General features: G+C 44.7%; 1 protein-coding gene across 1 annotated transcript; it reads left to right on the forward strand.

Moving 5' to 3' along the window:
- Window positions 1–7,865: 7,865 nt before the first annotated feature.
- LOC113025101 (troponin I, fast skeletal muscle-like) lies at window positions 7,866–19,396 on the forward strand. Its single transcript, XM_026172512.2, has 7 exons — window positions 7,866–8,080; window positions 15,654–15,689; window positions 16,668–16,704; window positions 16,817–16,945; window positions 17,079–17,168; window positions 18,016–18,192; window positions 18,768–19,396. Exons 2-7 carry the CDS (start codon window positions 15,679–15,681, stop codon window positions 18,846–18,848), a joined length of 525 nt encoding a protein of 174 aa, XP_026028297.1. The 5' UTR covers window positions 7,866–8,080; window positions 15,654–15,678; the 3' UTR covers window positions 18,849–19,396.
- Window positions 19,397–19,932: the final 536 nt, after the last annotated feature.

Below are 19,932 nucleotides of genomic sequence, written 5' to 3' on the forward strand. Positions count from 1 at the left end.
CCATCCATCCATCTTCATCCGCTTTGTCCGGGGCCGGGTCGCGGGGGCAGCAGCCTAAGCAAAGAGGCCCAGACCTCCCTCTCCCCAGCCACCTCCTCCAGCTTATCCGGGGGAATACCAAGGCGTTCCCAGGCCAGCCGAGAGATATAATCTCTCCAGCGTGTCCTGGGTCTGCCCCGGGGCCTCCTCCTGGTGGGACATGCCTGGAACACCTCACCCAGGAGGCGCCCAGGGGGCATCCTTGTCAGATGCCCGAACCACCTCAGCTGGCTCCTTTCGATGTGGAGCAGCAGCGGCTCTACTCTGAGCCCCTCCCGGATGGCCGAACTTCTCACCCTATCTCTAAGGGAGAGGCCAGCCACCCTTCGGAGGAAGCTCATTTCTGCCGCTTGTATCCGCGATCTCGTTCTTTCGGTCACTACCCACAGCTCGTGGCCATAGGTGAGGGTAGGGACGTAGATCGACCGGTAAATTGAGAGCTTCGCTTTTACACTCAGCTCCCTCTTCACCACGACGGACCGGTGCAGCGTCCGCATTACTGCAGCTGCAGCCCCAATCCGTCTGTCGATCTCCGGCTCCCTTCTCCCATCACTCGCGAACAAGACCCCGAGATACTTGAACTCCTCCACTTGGGGCAGGAACTCATCCCCGACCCGGAGTGGGCACTCCACCCTTTTCCGGCTGAGAATTTGGATTGTTATTAAATGAATGATACCAATTAATACATTTCAGTTGAGCAGAATCCATTAAATCTGATAATTTCTGTCCCTGTGACGGAGTGACCCGTCTCAAGGCAGAGTCCGCTGAGTATGGCACCGCCACCATTAGATCACCACCATTAGTTCGATTTGGCACCCGGGGCGGCGTATCTTTCTGACGACCGAGTAGAGGAATAAAAGGGGTGAGGAGCAAGTTGTCAGCCGCATCGGGGGTGGCTAGATTTTGGTTCCCACTTACTTGTTAAGGGCGTCGGTCGGGGAGACGTGCGGGGGGATCGCCAATCGTGCAGGGTGACGCAAGCCGATGGTATGGGGGTGTGGGGTTTAAATAATGAGTTCACGTGTGTCTGGACCGTCATGAGAATGGCCTCATTACGTGGGCCGTTAATGTGTATATGAAGTCGGGTAGACTTCTGGGAAATAGTTGAGAGCCTGTATCAAGGTATATGTTTTGTGAGTGTATAATGAAAAAGAAATTCTGGGGGAGGGAGACGGGGATTAAAGTTAGAATAAAGAATTGGTGGTGACGCCAAGGGGGAGGGGTTACGGGATATAAGAGACGACGCCGGATATGAAGGGGGGAGTGTGTTGTAACATACAGGCTGTGTAGCGTGGCTCTCAGTTTTATGTCTTTGCAACCATCTTTTTATGCACTGGGGAGGCCGCTTCAAATAAAGTATCCACACTAATACCTTACCGACTACGCCTGTGTTTGTCCGGGAGAGGTCTGGAAGGGGACCCCGTGACATATGGTGTCAGGAGTGGGATGGCTAGTCGGAAGAGGAAAACGCGCCTCCCAGCGAAGCGCACAGGGCTGCGGTCCCAGCAGCATGAGCTTCCGGGGGAGAAGACAGCAGAGGAGCTGGCGTGGGACACAGTGCCGGCGTCATCTTCTTCAGCAGAGGAGGAGGAGATTTCCGGCAGGATTGGTCCGGAGTTGCCTACAACCTCGACCGCAGCACGTGATGGAGAACTGATTGCGATGATGAGGGACTTCCTGGCGGGACAGCAAAGGAGAGAGACGGTGTTATTGGCAGAACTCAGGGGGCTGAGGACCGTTCCCTCTCCTAATGCGCTGTTGCCGGCGGATTCAGCTAGTCAGCAGAGCTCAGGGCAAGTGTTAGCGGGAGCTAGCACTACGGCCGCTACGGCTACACCGAGCACGGTAACAGCGAGTAGCCCCAGGATGGTGCTGCCTACCCCGGCCCGGCAGCGAGAATACCGGCCGTCGTTGCTGGAGGAACCGGCTCGCCAGTCCCTGGCAACGACAAGCAGCTTCGACCAGACGGGCGGAGAGTGGAGGCGATCGGAGGGGCCAAAGATTCCACCGTACCAGATGGGGGAAGATATTGAGAACTATTTGTTGCGCTTTGAGCGAGTGGCCAGAACCTGGAGATGGCCGGAGAATGAATGGGCCTGTCGGCTAGTTCCGTTGCTAGCGGGGAAGGCGTTGGAGGCCTATACCGCAATGGATGAAGAAAGAGCCCACTGTTATGAGGATTTAAAAGCTGCCTTGTTAGTTAAATTTGACATTTCCCCGGAGACGTATCGGCAGCGGTTTCGCTCTAATATTATTCCACCTGGGGAGAGCCCCACCGAGACGTACTACCGGCTGAAAGGACTGTACCGGCGCTGGCTTCGACCAGAGCAGCATACGAAGGACGAGATGGGAGAAGCGATTATTTTGGAGCAGCTAATTCGAGTTCTTCCAGGGGAGGTGAGGACCTGGGTGAGGGAGCATGAGCCCGCGGACGGACTGGCCGCAGCCAAGTTGGTGACGCAGTATTTCAATGCGCGGAGAGGAGCGGCCCCGGTCCGCTCAGCTGGGACGCCACAGCGATCGTCCCCGCAATCCGCGGGTCTGCCGAAGCGGGAGAGTAACCCCGAGCCATCCGGGGCCCCCAAGGTATCCACTCTACGAGGAGCGGGTAAGGACTTTCTTTGTTATTACTGCCAGCAGCCCGGCCATAAAGCCTCGGTGTGCCCCATCCGGAAGGCCAAAGTCACTGGGGCCTGCTATGCACCTCGGCTGGAGGCGGAACCAACAAAGGTCCAGCCAGCTGAGGGGCAACGCTATAAAACTGTAAGGGTAAATGGGCAGCAGGTTACTGCTTTGCTGGACACTGGTAGTTTTATGTCATTAATTAAGCAAAGCTTGGTACCAGTGAACTGTGTGGACTATAGTCGACAAGAAGAAGTGTTATGTGTGCATGGTGACAAACATCCCTACCCAAAGGTGGAAATAACAGTGACTATTAATGACCAGCCATATTTATTGTCTGTTGGGGTGGTACAGAATTTGCCGGTAGAGGTTATTCTGGGGATGGATGTGCCTGTGCTTATGGATTTGTTGCAAGAAAAAGAAGAGCGGGACACAGAGACAAAAGGGAGGGAAACGGGGAATGTTCAAATGAAGGTGTTAGGCCCAGTGGTCACTAGGGCCCAGGCGAAGGCGGGATGCCAACCCCTGCCAGACTTGGACAGTAGTCTGTGCGAGGGTGGCACGAAAGGGCCGAGAAAATCTCGTCGCCAACGCCGCTTTGAGAAGCAGCTATGGTCCCAGGGACCGGGCAATAAGAACATGAAATGGGATGTACCTGAAAATATTTCTGTGTTGCAAAGGGAGGGTGAGACGTTGGAAGTGTTGTTTGCTAATGTGCCTGAAGGGGGAACAGGGAAATGGGGAGGAAAAGAGAAGTTTGTGGTTGAGAAAAATGTGTTGTATGCAGTTGATGGGGACCACCAGCGGCTTGTGATCCCTGCTAGTTGTAGACCTCTCATTCTGCATTTAGCTCATACCCTCCCCTGGGCAGGCCATTTGGGTCGCCAAAAAACCTATTTACGGGTTAGTACGCGTTTCTTTTGGCCGTCAATGTATACGGATGTACAGAAGTACTGTCGTGCATGCCCTGTGTGTCAGAAAACTTGCCCAGCGCGCAAATCGGATCGGGCTCTGCTACAACCCTTGCCGGTCATCTCTATCCCCTTCCGTAGGGTAGCTATGGACATTGTGGGTCCGTTAGTAAAAAGTGGTCGGGGTTATCAGTACATATTGGTGGTGTGTGATTACGCGACCCGTTTCCCAGAGGCGTTTCCGTTGCGAGCGATCACAGCCCCTAATGTTCTGCGCGCACTGATACAGTTGTTTTCTCGGGTGGGGATACCTGATGAGATTTTGACCGACCAAGGGACTAACTTTACGTCGAAGTTAATGCAGCTCTTCCACACTCAGTTAGGCGTTTCGGCCATCAAGACGTCACCGTACCATCCACAGACAGATGGGTTGGTGGAGAGGTTTAATCAGACTCTCAAACGGATGTTACAGAAGTTTGTGTCAGACACGGGAAAAGATTGGGACCAGTGGTTACCCTTTCTTTTGTTCGCGTATAGAGAGGTTCCACAGGCGTCCACGGGGTTCTCCCCCTTTGAGTTACTCTATGGGTGGGAGGTACAGGGGCCGCTTGATCTCGTTCGAAAGGGGTGGGAGTCTTCGACCGTGGCTCCAAATGAGAAAGGGGTGGTGCAGTTTGTGCTGGAGATGAGAGAGCGGTTGGAGCGGTACCAGGCCGAGGCCGAAGCCAATCTGCGGGATGCTCAACGAAGCCAGAAGATCTGGTATGACCAACAGGCCCGGCAACGTGAGTTTCAGCCCGGACAAAAGGTGCTGTTACTTCTCCCTTCTTCCAACAGTAAACTGCTGGCGAAATGGCAAGGGCCCTATATCGTGCTTCGCCGAATGGGACCAGTGACGTATGAGATCCATCATCCGGGAAAAAAGAAACCGAAACAAACCTACCATGTGAACCTCCTGAAGGAATGGGTGGAGCAGCCCCGTCCGGCTCCGAGGGAGGCACTGATGGCCAGGGTGGTGCAAGGAGGAGGACAGAGTGAACTTGAGCAGGCTACGAATCCAAGGTCTCCGGTATTGACTCATCTGACCTCACCGCAGGCTGCGGAGCTACTGAAAATTCTGCAGGAGACGCCTTCGCTGTGTTCCGTTAACCCAGGTCGGACTACCTTGGTTGAACACGTGATCCGGCTAAAAGAGGGACAGCCCATCCGGCAACGGCCCTATCGGGTTCCGCAACACTTGGTGGAGAAGCTGCGACAGGAGGTGGAGAAGATGCTGGAGCTTGGAGTGATCGAGCCGTCCTGCTCCGAATGGTGCAGCCCGGTGGTCATTATCTTCAAAAAGGATGGCTCTTTACGCATCTGCATCGACTTTCGAAAGCTAAATGCCATCTCCGAGTTTGATGCGTACCCCATGCCGCGAATTGAGGATTTACTGGAGAAGATTGGGGCTGCCCAGTATATCACCACTTTGGACTTGTGCAAAGGCTACTGGCAGGTGCCACTGGAGGAGACGTCGAGGCCGTACACTGCTTTCAGGACCCCTGCCGGGCTCTTCCAGTTTACCGTGATGCCCTTTGGCCTACATGGGGCACCGGCTACCTTCCAAAGGCTGATGGACAAGTTGTTACAGGGCTGTGACGGTTATAGCGCCGCCTACCTGGATGATGTCGTCATCTTCAGCCACACGTGGGAGGAGCATATGCAGCATCTGTCGGAGGTCTTGGGAAGAATTCATAAGGCCGGGCTGACTCTGAACCCCTCGAAGTGTGAATGGGCGCGGCAGGAGACTCGCTACTTGGGCTACCAGGTGGGACGAGGAGAGGTGCGACCGCAGCTGGATAAGGTGGAAGCTATCCAGAATTGTCCTCGGCCTCGCACCAAGAAGGAGGTGCGGGCTTTCCTGGGACTGGTTGGTTGGTACCGAAGGTTTGTGCCCCAGTTTGCAACAATGGCGGCGCCGCTGACGACATTACTGGGGAAGAACCAACGAAATCCGGTCATATGGACCGCAGCATGTGAACAGGCGTTCCAGGGACTGAAAACTTGCCTGTGTTCGACCCCCGTGCTCTGGAGTCCGGACTTTAAGAAGCAGTTTTTGGTCCAGGTGGATGCCTCCAAGAGCGGCCTGGGAGCCGTGTTGGTTCAAGGGGACCCGGGCGAGGAGCACCCGATCCTATATCTGAGCCGCAAGCTGCTGCCGCGGGAGACCAATTACTCGACGGTGGAGAAGGAGGCTCTGGCGATTAAGTGGGCGCTGGAGAAACTCCGGTATTACTTACTGGGAAGAGAGTTTGTGTTGGAGACTGATCATCGGGCGCTTACCTGGATCCAGTCCATGAAGGATCATAATAGCCGACTTACACGCTGGTACCTCTCACTGCAACCTTTCAGGTTCACCATCCGGCACAGACCAGGTACGCTCAATGTGGTGGCGGATTACCTCTCTAGGTTGCCGCACATCGCCAACCTCCGGGGGGAAGGGGATGATGTGACGGAGTGACCCGTCTCAAGGCAGAGTCCGCTGAGTATGGCACCGCCACCATTAGATCACCACCATTAGTTCGATTTGGCACCCGGGGCGGCGTATCTTTCTGACGACCGAGTAGAGGAATAAAAGGGGTGAGGAGCAAGTTGTCAGCCGCATCGGGGGTGGCTAGATTTTGGTTCCCACTTACTTGTTAAGGGCGTCGGTCGGGGAGACGTGCGGGGGGATCGCCAATCGTGCAGGGTGACGCAAGCCGATGGTATGGGGGTGTGGGGTTTAAATAATGAGTTCACGTGTGTCTGGACCGTCATGAGAATGGCCTCATTACGTGGGCCGTTAATGTGTATATGAAGTCGGGTAGACTTCTGGGAAATAGTTGAGAGCCTGTATCAAGGTATATGTTTTGTGAGTGTATAATGAAAAAGAAATTCTGGGGGAGGGAGACGGGGATTAAAGTTAGAATAAAGAATTGGTGGTGACGCCAAGGGGGAGGGGTTACGGGATATAAGAGACGACGCCGGATATGAAGGGGGGAGTGTGTTGTAACATACAGGCTGTGTAGCGTGGCTCTCAGTTTTATGTCTTTGCAACCATCTTTTTATGCACTGGGGAGGCCGCTTCAAATAAAGTATCCACACTAATACCTTACCGACTACGCCTGTGTTTGTCCGGGAGAGGTCTGGAAGGGGACCCCGTGACAGTCCCTGATGAAGCCGAGACGTGTTGGTCTGCGAATAAAGTTGTTGTTGTTCAAGTATTGCTGGAGTCTTCATGCTGCCTAATATGTTAAAGTCAGCATTTTGGGCAGAAGCTTTTTTGAGTAAATGAAAGAATACAAGCTTCATGGTTTCTTGCTTAGTGTTTACATTTTGGTTTTGATATAATATCAAAATTTCCTGATGTCTACAGTGTTTCCTTGCCGTCATCTGTGCCGGTTTGTTAGTGGCCTTCTCCTTCACTTTTGCTCCCAGTTTTATTTTGGTAACGACTTTCTTTCTGAGTCCGTTCCTTCCTTTGTTTTCTTTCCTCTGTGTGTGTGTCCATATTCTTGTCTCTCCCCTTGCCTCCTCTTATTTCCTGGTGCTCCTTTTCAAAGAGCTTATTAGACTTGGTGTATTTCGATCATCCTTTAAAGACTTTTTGATGAGTCCTCTTTACCTGCATGGAATTAAAACAGCCGCTCTCACCTTTAAGAGCACGGGCAATGCAAGTATTTAAAAAAAAATCTAAGTTCTGAGAAACTTCTTTGAAATTTTGAAACTAATTTTGAATTTTCTTTGAAAATATGACAACTTTTTAATTGTGGTCGCACTCTTTGGGCCATCAGTAGAAAAAGGGTGTTCGACTGTCTTCACTCAGGGACACGTCACAGGTAAGTGTTCTTTATCAAATGTTTTTCTAAAGTTGTTTTAGTTCTTTTTAAATTATCACCACATTTTATCCCAGGTTTAAAATAATCTAAAATGTGAGTTACACTGTTTATTAATGTTTTATAGGATGCTAACGTTCTCTTATTTAACCAAGTCACCTCCAAAGCTCATCTCTGCAGCAGCACACTGTGAGTTCCTCTCCCTCCTGTTTTCAAATATTAAAATGAAAAAAAAAAGCTTCTCCATAGCCAACGAGTTAAAGTTAGCAGTGTGTGTTTTCCTGCTCTATCTCAACTCATCATTTGTCAGCAAAGTATTTATATAAGTGTTAAGTGGGATTCATAAAATATCTCTGTGGTTTCATTTCTTCCTTGAATTCTGCCTGTCAGAGACTTGATGGCTCAAGATAATACAGATTACAATGTTAAAGGGCGGGTTATTTATAATGAGGCAAGCCGTGGAAGGGGGCAGATGACAGTGTACTGTATTTCATGACCTTGCCAGCTCATTGGTTTGACCAGTAATCCACTTCCATAACGAGAAAGTGCAGGATTTAGAAGGCCATGGAGATTGCAATATATACCTTCTTAACACTTGGTCTGCCTGCGACTCTGTCTGTGTCTCCGTGACTCTAACAGCTCGGCCTGGTTAAAGTAAGATTTCTCTCTTTTCCTCTTTTATTTTAGTTGATCACATTTTGGTTGGTTGCAGCTGTAGATGATTTGTCTCGTCTTGGGAGTGCAGACGTAAATGTCTCTGTGGAAGGTTGAAGCTTTGATCTCAGAGGAGAATATTTGATATTTGCTGTCATTGATGGGAGGATGTTGTTGGCGCCTGGCCAACTATTTAAAGATGGTGTCAGTTTGATAAGTTTGTAGTGACCATAAAAGGTTCTTGGAGGTTTTACGTCTTTTGGAAGTCACCATTATATCGAATGTTGACAGTGGAGAATTTGAGTGATTTCCTCACTCTGTAGTTAATGTTTGTGTGGAGTTACATGTAATTACTTGACATATTTTTAGGATTTCAAAGTTTGAAAGAGTAGTTTTCCGTCTGGACGTGTGCTCGCTCTGCTGCATTGGCGTACGGTGATGTATGGCGTGGTGATGTGGCATGCTGAAAGATGACACCACTACAAGGCATTAACCTGAAAGTCGATCTGCCAGTGTTTATCCTCCTGTCAGCACTGAGGGAAGCGGGGGGACAGCAGAAGAAAACTGGGTCTAATCTTCAGGGACCTGACTTCACATTTTACACTTCAGTTTAATCCCTGCTTATCAAATTTAGCCTGTTTTTTTCCACACGCGTTAAAGCATTAAAGCCCACTATGGCTTGGTTTTTGGTTCTTTTTCTGGACTTCTCTGAACAACAGATTGTGTATTTTAAATATAACTTTAAGTCATATTGTTTTTCTTGTACCCATGTCTATATTTTGTAGAAATATTATTTTTTGAGGAAAATGTAATCTTCAAATGTTTTAAGAAACAACAAAACTTCATTTTATCAACTTCATTTCAAAGCTAGCTTCACATCAATGTCTTTATCTGGAGTTTTCAGCTGTTTGGGACACTCAAATGGAAATGCATGGATGAGACTTAAAGGGAAACATAGTACCTGAAACTATGTTTGTGCAGAATAAGCCCGACCACAAAGCTAGAAAAATATTTTATTCCACATGTCGTTTGTGTTTTGGCTCGTTTTTAAAAATACTTTCCAACTGTTTTTCTGTTTTAGCCGCTGTTGAAGTCATCATTCATCTATTGATGCTCTTCTACAAGTGTTTGAGACAAGCTTCATTTAGGCTTTTTGAACACTTTTGAGTCTTTTCTCTAACACACATGCTATTACAGCAGATTCATTTCAGGATTTTGCATTGGATGGAAATGTATCCTGTATCTTCTTGTTTTTATTTTTGTAAGAGTGAAGCAGTGTGTGTCTGAGGGCAGCGGCACGCTATTTTTGTGATATGCTCTAGTGTCTTGGCTGTCTGAGGGATGTTCTGCAGTATTGGGTTACTGTGAATCCTCCTGCTCCTTCAGAGACAATCCTGCTCATGATACTCACACACGCACACACACTTAAAAATCAAGGCCCCTACAAATACGATTTTATCTCTAGAGCAACATGCTGTTGTGCCCTCGGAGTTCTGAGTGTCTTAAAATACCCGGCGATACCCCCCTCACCGGCTTCTTATTGGCTTACAGATGACGACCATGTGTTCCTGGTCAGTTATGTGCGTTAGGATGCCTGCAGTGTTTGTCACTCGTCTTTTCTTTTAAGGCGAGCCTGCTGTCCCTCTTTTTTCCCCCTGTACAATGAAGACGTCAAGAACAGCTGTGGCTCCAGAAATAGTCTTAATCCTCTCCTCCATCACATCTCCTAAACATTACAAGCAGCTCAGGCAGTGACCGTCTAACTTCTGAGGATGTCTACAAGTGTCGTGTGGCTGGTACTTGAAGGGTTGGTTTACCCGTCCACTGATATCTAACCCTGCAGATAGTTTGCATTTTGTTTGCCTGGAGTTTGGATCTATTTGCAAACAAAACAAAAACTCCAGCTGATACTATGGAAATGTCAGTAGTTTTACATGTCATGAACTTCCAAGTACCTAATGGTTGGGCTAGATGAAAATTCAGAGGCTCAACAAAGTTATTGAAGTTGTTGATAAGATGAGTGATTACTAAGCAGGGATGTCACATTGGAAGAAAAGCCAGAATAACTGAATATATGGGCTGACAGACTGATACTGCCATCCACAGACACGCCTAAGCAACTGTTTTCTAGCTATGTACCATTATCTGTGATGATAATAAAGGGAGATGGTACATTTCCAGAAGTGAAGCTTATGCAGCATCTTAATTGACAGATTGTGTCTTAGGTGTGGCTTGTAAATGGACAAAATAACCCTAAAATTTGGGGTTGTTTACAGTTCAGACAACTATCTGTATTCTCAGACAGTAAAGGCTTAAAGGTTTGGGCCTTGGTGTGAGTAGCATGTCAAGTATGGAGACATGGCATCGTGCTCTGCTTTTTCCACTTGACGTGTTCTGTTGGCTTTATCAGGCCCCAATCTTTAGCACCCACTGCGACATCTTGTAGCCAAGTGTTAAAGTCAGCATCTCCAAGTCTGAAACCTTGGTTCTCTCCTGAAACTGCAGATTGCTCCCTCTGGGGCTGGGTTGCTGTTAAGATGTTTTAATATCTTGAGGTCTTGCTTGTAAGTGATGGCAATGTAGAGTGTCTGATGGGAAGGCTGACTCATTTGGAGTTAGATGAAATGCAGGAGTTTGACAGGCTTATTATAGTGAAAAGCTTGACTTGTAAAGCAATCAACGTTTGCTTTAAAGGCAGATCTGTGCTCCAACTCTCACCCATGGTTATAAGCTCTAGTTAGTGACAAATGAAAAAGAATGAGACAGCTACAAGAGCTCAGCCCTGGAACTTGGGTTGCTTTGACATCTGCTCCTTTGTGTCAAAAGGACATCCAAATGACGTCAGATGTGGTGGTTTGGTGCCTTCCTTTGGAGGTTTTACAGACATGTCCGGCTGGGAGGAGACCCCAGGGTAGACCCTGAGCTGGGGGTATCACATGTCTCATCTATCCTGGGAATGGCTCAAGGTTGCCCAGGAGGGACCAAAAATGTTGCAGGGGAGAGGGATGTCTAGAATACCCTTGCTTAAGATGTGATATCCAACTTTGGACAAACAGAAGAAGACGTGGGTGGATGTTATAAAGCATGCTACATGATACACTTCTGGTAGGGATAATCTTTTAGAAGCAAAGGAGAAAGTAGTTGTCTTTTTATAGAGAGTGTGTGAAGTGGAAGGATAGTCATGAACTCCTCAATGTTCTTTATATCATATGCTGGGCGTTGTAAAGGTCATTATCTTATTATCATGCTAATATTAGCATGTTCTGTTAACATCACACCAAAAGTACACGTCTGTTCAGGTTATTTTAGAGGTGTGGCGCTGGTATTATATGCTTTTTATAACACTGTGACCCTTATAACAATGTTATAACACTGGCTTTTAGTTAGTTAACATAACATTGATTTAGCATTGTAGTAATCTGTTCCAAAATCTATGCAAATTCATTTTTTATTGCATGCTACAGCGAAGTAAAAATCTGACCTGCTCGTGGCGCTGAAAGCACAGGCACAAGACAACAAACCAAATGTCATGGCAATCCACAGTTGTTGAAATGTTTCCCTTCGCAGTGCTGGACCTGTATCCCTTGAGCTGTGCTGCTAGAAATAGCGGCATGGTTCCTTTAAGGCATTAACACGTCCTGGGTTACAAAGTGCCGTTCCATGAAATTTCCTGGAATTAACATGATGTCTTAAGATAGAATTCACACGGTCCAAACATGAAATATGAGATAGGTGAATGTGGGTGCAGGACAGCGTCAGAGAACGGAGACATGATGTGGTTTAATACTGAAATAAAAATGTGGGTTATTGCTTTTCCTTGTTCACCCTCAATTCTTTATAAAGTAAACAGTGGACAGCTGCGGGCAGCCTGACTAAAGGAAGCGTTCCTCCACCCGTCAGCAGAAAAGCTGCATGGATTTTTCTGAGGCCACATTTGAAAGTGCTCCAAAGATTTATTCTTTGTCCATTTGATAAAACGAGTACGCTGCAACTCTGCCTTGTTAGTGCTCCATGGAAAGATAACACAACCGTGCTATTCTTAGATCTTTGCCACTGTTGCCAATGCTGTTAATATACCAAAGAAAATGGGCGTTCATTTCTTTATTTACTCCCAAGGGAAAATGTCTTCACAGGACTCTCTGCAGTCCTGTGAAAAAAGTACATTTTTAGCAAAAAATAATTGGAAATAATAGATTTCTGTATGAGTTTATCAGTCGCTTACATTGTTGTGGAGGAATTCTGGCCCACTCATTACATGCACAGCTCTCTGAATGTCCTGTCAATCAGACTGACATCTGAAAATTGGCTGCAAATTTGCAGCATCTTGATTATATCCTTATTATCTTTGCTTATTATCCTGTTGCATGATGCAGTGTAGGCCAGGTTTCAGCTGTTGGACAGATTACCTCACATTTATTTAAATCGACTTTACTTTAGTATAAAGAGGAGTTCGTGGTCCACTCGGTGACTAAAAGGTCTCTAAATAATCAGCCCCTGAAAAATGAAAGTTGGTATGAGGTGTTTATGCTGATACACAGCGTTTGTGTCAGAGGTGGGACCAAGTCATTGTTTTGCAAGTCTCAAGTAAGTCTCAAGTCTTTATCCTCAAGTCTCAAGTCAAGTCTCAAGTAATGTCAGGCAAGTCAGAGTCGAGTCTCAAGTCACTGGTGTAAAAGTCCGAGTCAAGTCACAAGTCTGAAATTTTGAATTTCAAGTCCTTTCGAGTCTTTAAAAAAAAAACGAAAAAAAGCATGTTGCAGTTATGCTAAATGTAAATATTAGACCATGTAATTTTTAAATCTGTGTTTTTCTCAACACATGACAAAATAGTGAACTTAGAAAATATACACAAATTGTGAAATTGCACCTCTTTAAAATGCAGCTCAATTAAACCTAGCTCCAAGAATAATTTTCACCGACAGTTCTGAGATAAGCTGCATGTTATTCTTGGATGCGGTTGTAGGACCGGCTTTAAAAATCGCATGACAAAAATATCATACATATTAAAAAAAACTGCATCACCAACGTAGCCTGGACAACATTTGCTAGTTAGATGAAGTCAGCTATCTCATCGTAGCATATTTATATGCATATTTATAATTATACGCTTCTTGGAGTGAGTGCATACACTCGTGAAGTTTAGTAACTTCAGGTCACTGCAACAAGCCCAGGTACAGTTTACCGACGGATGGGTGCAGGACCTTGAAATGCACCGTGTAGAACGAAAGACCATCGTACGTATCATAAGTTTACCAGTCTCACAAATCGTCGTCATAAATACACATTCGTTAACCGTTTATTAATAGGACCTTTGAGCTCAACGGTAATTAATTAGCAGTGGAAATAATTTCTGGTAGCATTACAGAAATGTAGCAGTGACAATAATATTGTATGCTGTAATCGTACTGGGCAATTAGTGATACAAAACAACTGTTTTACCCTGTGAATAAAAGTATATGTTTTTGTCAGTGTACCATAATAACAGAAGCGAAACGCAATATTGTGTCAGGACAATTCACTATTTATGCACAATAAATAAAGGAGCATAGCGCGACAATTTCTGTTCAGCGCCAGACTTGCTTGTAACCTATATCACCAATTATGTTATGAAAATGACGCATTAACTACAACAGAAGACTGACCTTTGTGTAAATGCTTGGAGCAGACTAACCTGTGAGCTGGAGTGTTCTGGGACGTTATATTTGGTCTTTGAATGGCTGCAATCCAGTCGCCTCTTTGTTACTTCAGAAACATGGCTCGAACAATTTCTCTTCAACGACGTAATCCGATAACAACCGATCTCTTTACCCGTCGGCTTCCCGTGGCTGTCATGCGACCGGCTATTGCAGTTAATAATACAACAGCTTCTTGACATTTTTGTGTTTCTTTTTATCGCTGTGTGACTGATTTCAATTGAAAGGCTGTGTGCGCTAGTACCTCTTGCCACGAGTTCCCAGAATCCTTTGCGGTTTTACCCCTGAATGACGTCACATTTTCAATCTCTATATAATATGCATGTTAAATTTTATATTTGGGGTAAAATGTCAAGTCTTTTCAAGTAAACCGGTTCAAGTCCAATTCAAGTCCCAAGTCATTGGTGTAAAAGTCCAAGTCAAGTCACAAGTCTTAGAACATTTTTTCAAGTCAAGTCTAAAGTCATAAAATTAATGACTCGAGTCTGACTCGAGTCCAAGTCATGTGACTCGAGTCCACACCTCTGGTTTGTGTATAATACTTGAATGGGAAGATGTTAATGTCATAAAAGCGGTTTGGATAGCTTTCTTTCCCTTTAATAAAAGAAATCATCATTTAAAAACTTCATGTTGTATTTGCTTGGGTTATCTTTGGTAAGTTACGCCTCAGTCTAAAAGGCTTGGAGTATAGTTGTTATCCCGTGGACATTCAGATTGGTGATCATGATAACTCAAGACCCTGGTGAGAATTAATACTTTAGGTCAGGTGTCCATAACCTCCAACATCAAAAGAGCCATTTTAGCTCCTCCTACCAAAGAACGTGAGAAAAAGAGCAGCACACGCAGGTGACAGATTTGCAGATGTAACTGGGAGAGGATACATTAAGTATTACTACATCCAGTATGAATAGTAACAGGATTACCGTTCACCCTAATTGTAACCTGTGGCTCGTGAGGGAGCCACAAGTTGCCAACCTCTACCATAGGTGCTTCTACTCATCTACCTAACTGTCTGCAGAGTTAAATCACTACAGAGCTCCAAACTTTATGTGGTCTTCAGATTAGCTCAAGTGTGTAGAGAGATTCATGGAATGGGTTTCTATGACCGAGCAGCTGCATCCAAGCCTTACATGACTAAGGTTAGTGCAAAGTGCTGAAAGCAGTGGTGTATAGTGCGCCATCACTGGACTTTAGAGCAGTAGAGATGTGATCTCCATAAACCATGCTTCTCTGTCTGGCAATCTGATGGACTGGTCTGGATTTGGCAGTTGCCAGGACAACAGTACTTGTCTGACTGCATTGTGGCAAGTGTAAAGTTTGGTACAGGAGGGATTAGGGTGTGGGAGTGTTTTTCAGGCGTTTGGGTCAATCCCTTAGACATTTTGGACAATTTTATGCTACCAGCTTTGTGGGAACAGCTTTTGTTTCAACATGACTGCTAACCAGTGCACAAAGCAAGGTCCATAAAGAATTGGATGAGAGAGTTTGGTGTAGAAGACCTAGACAGGCCTGCACAGAGTCCTGACCTCAACCCGACAGAAGCCCTTTGGGATGAATTAGAGCAGAGTGTGAGCCAGCGTCAGTGTCTGACCTCAGAAATGTGCTTGGGGAAAATGGTCAAAAATTCCCATGAACACAATCCTAAACCTTGTGGTATAAATATGAAAGATAACACCCAGACAGGTGATGGTTTAACAGGTGGTGGCTCCAGACCACTGCTCTCTCCTTATCCTTTGTGACTTATGTTTTTCTCTAGTTTTGCTTTTTATTGTGTCCCTGTCACCATTTTGCTGGCAGGGACATTAAAATGTATATATTTGTATATTTGTATCTAAATTGATTCCAATAAAAAGCATTAACTCTTGTTATGTGTTTGTCAGGTAACCTCGGGATCATCCAGCAAACATGGCCACTGAGTGAGTAAAAACTTTACTATTTTCTGTAAATCATGTAAGTTTATTTTCCCTGTTTGTGTAACCAGCCAGTGTGCAAAGGAACAAGCGGTTCCCTCACAAGGACTGTTTGGTTTTGTTTTTATTCAGTGTGTGACATTTAGCTTGCATTCATCATAACTGCACTGATTACTTTATTATTAAATTATTTATGGGTCACTAATGAGACATGCATATGTTTTCCACGATCCCTGGATGGTTCCAAAGTTTTTAATTCTTGTTTAATATTAAAAGCTCTTAGTTTTGTTTATTTCATCTTTGATTTTCATTTATCTTTGGTACTCTGTGTAGTTCTAGTTACTGTGTATTTCTAGACTTTAATTAATCCCTGCTTTATTTCCCTCTGACTTGACATCCTCTGTCTGTCCTTTCCTTTCATTATAATTGTTTTTCATTTCCCAATTGTCCAATTTTGTATTTTAATACCTTAATCTTCTGTGTTTTGTATTCAGTTTTACTTCCACCTCCTGCCCCTTTGTCACTGGTCATCTTCAACTGCATCCTGTCACCCTCCTGTGTCTACCCTGATTATCTTTTTGTGTAGAAATAGTACTAGTAGAAATAATAGTTTCCTGTCAGTCCCGTGTGTCTTCTCCCTCGTGATTGCCCGGCTCTTTTGGAGTTTGTTTACTGACTTTGTTGCTTTGCATTTTGTAACCTTGCAACAGTCACAATAAAGCTGCTCACTTATTTCAATGCACTGAAAATGTATAAAACCTTAAAGATTTTTTTAAAGAAATCAAAATACCTACATGTCGTTTAGGAAATTAATTTTAACAGACATTTTGCTTTGACAATGAAATATTGATGTCACATCAGTGACCCACATATATTACTATTTCCTTTGGGAAAGGATTAAACCGATCTTTATGGTTGCAATAAAATTGATCATCACAAATATACATTACTTCCATCAATTATAATTTGTGTTTCCGTCTGCAGGAAAAGGCTGTCTGCGAGGCGTAAGCACACCCTGAAGGTAAGATTAACTTTAACTGATAAGCTTAACAGAGCAAAATACCTCACACATGCCCATCTGCTTGCCTGTGCTTCCTCTTACCTGACATGGGGTGATGATGTAATCTCCTCAGGGTTGCATGCTCGTGGTGGCAGGTAATTTGTTGGACGCTGAAGCGAATGTGAAGGCCAAAGAGAGAGAGACGTTTTTGGCAGATAAATGTCCTCCTGTTGAGCTGCCGTACTCCAGGGACGAGCTGTTGGTGAGAAGAAACTGCACTGTTTCAAACAATTATGCTTTTGACACGTTTCATATTGCATTTTATTTCTTTTGTGGGTTTTTGAAATTGGAAGCATCTAAAAAAGAAAAAACTTTTATCACTATGTTGACTTTAGGAACTGTGCCAGAAGCTTCATGAGCAGATCATCATCAGTGAAGATGAGCGATACGGCATAGAGTTCAAACTGAACATGGTGCTGAATGAGGTGAGAGACTTTTCATTGCACCAGGTTGGCCTTTTGTCTTTATTTGCACCGAGTAGAGATACTGTATCTGTATATGTATATCTGTATAAACTGCAACAAACATAGGAAGCTATATTTTAATATCAACCAAATGAATTCTTGTATTTTCTCCTGATCACCTTAAAACAAAAAAAGACCAAAAAAGTATTCTGAACAAGTATCACATACCTGAAGTTTTTTTTAACCTTTTCAGTCATTTTCCGTTGCTGTTTGGTTATTTTCATGTTAGAAGCTTCCCTATCTTTTGGATTTTGGTCTGACACTAAGGAATAAGTACATTACAAAACTGCTTACTTCAAATATAATATTATGCAGTCACATTTGCTTGTACATGCATGCTGGCTCTGCAGTCCATCTGGGTGGCACTGCTCTGTGTACACAGGCCAGAAACATGCACATGCAGTCGTCACCTTTTAGGGCTCCTCCCTGTGTCCTCTGCCCGCTACTCCTCAAAGGAGCAGATACTGATCTTGCTGCTAGGCTGATGCTTGTCAGGCTTTCATTGAGTAACTGACCATTTTCTGACTTCTCCTCCACACTCTTGAGACTTTGATGGAAGACACAACAAACCTTCTTGTGAGGTCTGCAGTTGCCGTGAATTGTATAGCAACATTAACTGGAAATATTTCACATCCTTATTCCTTCCTGTAGCTTTTCTGTCAGCATTTTAATAACCCAACAACACTGTTTTAAAGCTAGTGGTACTTGGTGATGAATTCAGCACCAAACACCCTGCATGTCACTGCTGTTTGCTTCATGATTGATTATTTAATCTGTCAGGTCAGTAATCCTCAGAATCCTCCTTCAGGTCAGGGACCTCAATATCAAGATTGTGGATTTGAGAGGAAAGTTCAAGAGACCCCGGCTGAAGAAAGTGCGCATGTCTGCTGACGCCATGCTCAAAGCTCTGTTGGGCTCCAAACACACTGTCAACATGGACCTGAGGGCCAATCTGAAGCAGGTCAAGAAGGAGGTGAAAGAGGAGGTGAGCAGCTACCTGGTTCATTTGGTCCTCACTCAATAAAATCACAGATACCTGTGAGGTCTAAGTCCTTATCAGCAATGAGAAGTAACTCCACAGACAGAAAAAAAGAGGAGTGTGCCTACTTTACCCACTGGTTGAAGCTAGAGCATTAGTATTTTTGCTGCCTTCGTGCTGTTGTGACTATTAGCCCACATTTAGGCTAAAGGATTGAGTGCCAGCACAGTCAAATTAGAATTACACTCAGCGAAACAGGATCACAGAGTTCCTCACTGGGCTCTACAGCACAGCAGGTCTTAATTAACAATACTAAGACCTACAATACTAAGGTGTCCACAGGGAGGCATCTACAGTAGCTCCACATGTGGCTCTGGAGCTGCAGATTTGAGACCCCTGGTTTAGGAGGTAGAGTTTCTTCTCAACATTGAGGAGGACTTAATCCTCAGAAACTGTAACAATCCATTTTCTGGCCACTAGAGGGCAGAAAAACCATCAAAACAAATAGTTTTTTTCTTGATTAGCAGCCTTTTTGCATCTGATTTCAGTCTGGACTAACAGAGCATCGTCTGTGTTTGCAGGACAAGCAGCTGCGTGATGTGGGAGACTGGCGTAAGAACATTGAAGACAAGTCTGATAGGAAGAAGATGTTTGATAGCTAAATACGAGGGTGACTTTCAGGACAGAAATCGGGTTTACTGTCTTTGTTAACTGAAGGGTTTTAATCCAAAGTGATGCATTTCTAATTCATTTTACTTGATCTGTAGATCCTGATCTTAGTAAACATAATCTAAAGGCATATGTTTGGTGGAATATTATGGTGCTTACTAAGCTTCTGTTTTGGTACAGTATGTGATAAATGGCCTTTACTTTAATTCAAGGCTTGTGTTAAGGTGCAGTGAAATGTAGGGAATCTGTGATATGCACTGATGCCAGTGAAGCATGGTTGTAGTTTTTGGATATCTCACTTTGAATTATACTCGTCACTAAGCTTCCTTCATGCTTTAGCCTGTATTGAAACTGTACTGTGATATATTTGTACTGTGTTACAGTTAGTATGTGTCAGATAAATCAATTCTACTTTTTTCTCCTTTTGCTTTTACTAATGTGCCTACGATGTACGTTTCCTGAAACTCTAGTTAGTGTCTGAGGTTAAAATCCAAATGCAATGGACGCATATTTTGCAAATAAATCATGACCCATATTCTAACTGGCCCAGCATGAATAAATGAAACACTACAACATGCTCTTTACACACATTCATTTGGTCAATCCTTCACTTCTCCCTTGTTTGATGTAGATTGTAGAACGTCTAGTCAAGTGTTTCGTGCCACTTAGCTGTCCAAGAACCATTAGATCTCTGACATGACCTGTTACCATAAACTGTAAATATCAAAAGATGGACAGACACCATTACATCACTTAGTGGTTTGTAAAGTCCTGTTGGGAAGCTGGTTGTCAGTCTGATAGCTGACACTGATGTGGCCAATGAGCATATTCTGGACAATTATCTTTTCTGTCTCTTATGATGAGATAATTTATAAAATGGACCTAAAGTTTCATTCATTATAACCTAAAACTAGTCTGGAAACTTGTCAGACCCACAAGTTACATCTCTTATTCTGTCTGCCAACATGTTTCCTGTAATACACTTTCATTTATTAATTAATTTCATCCATTTATTATTTTGCCTAGCTGCTTTGTGAATGTAACAGTTGATTGTTGTCTGCAAGTGCAAATATTTGA

The sequence above is a fragment of the Astatotilapia calliptera genome, chromosome 7 (genome assembly GCF_964374335.1).
Source record: "Astatotilapia calliptera chromosome 7, fAstCal68.1, whole genome shotgun sequence".
NCBI classification, from domain to species: domain Eukaryota; kingdom Metazoa; phylum Chordata; class Actinopteri; order Cichliformes; family Cichlidae; genus Astatotilapia; species Astatotilapia calliptera.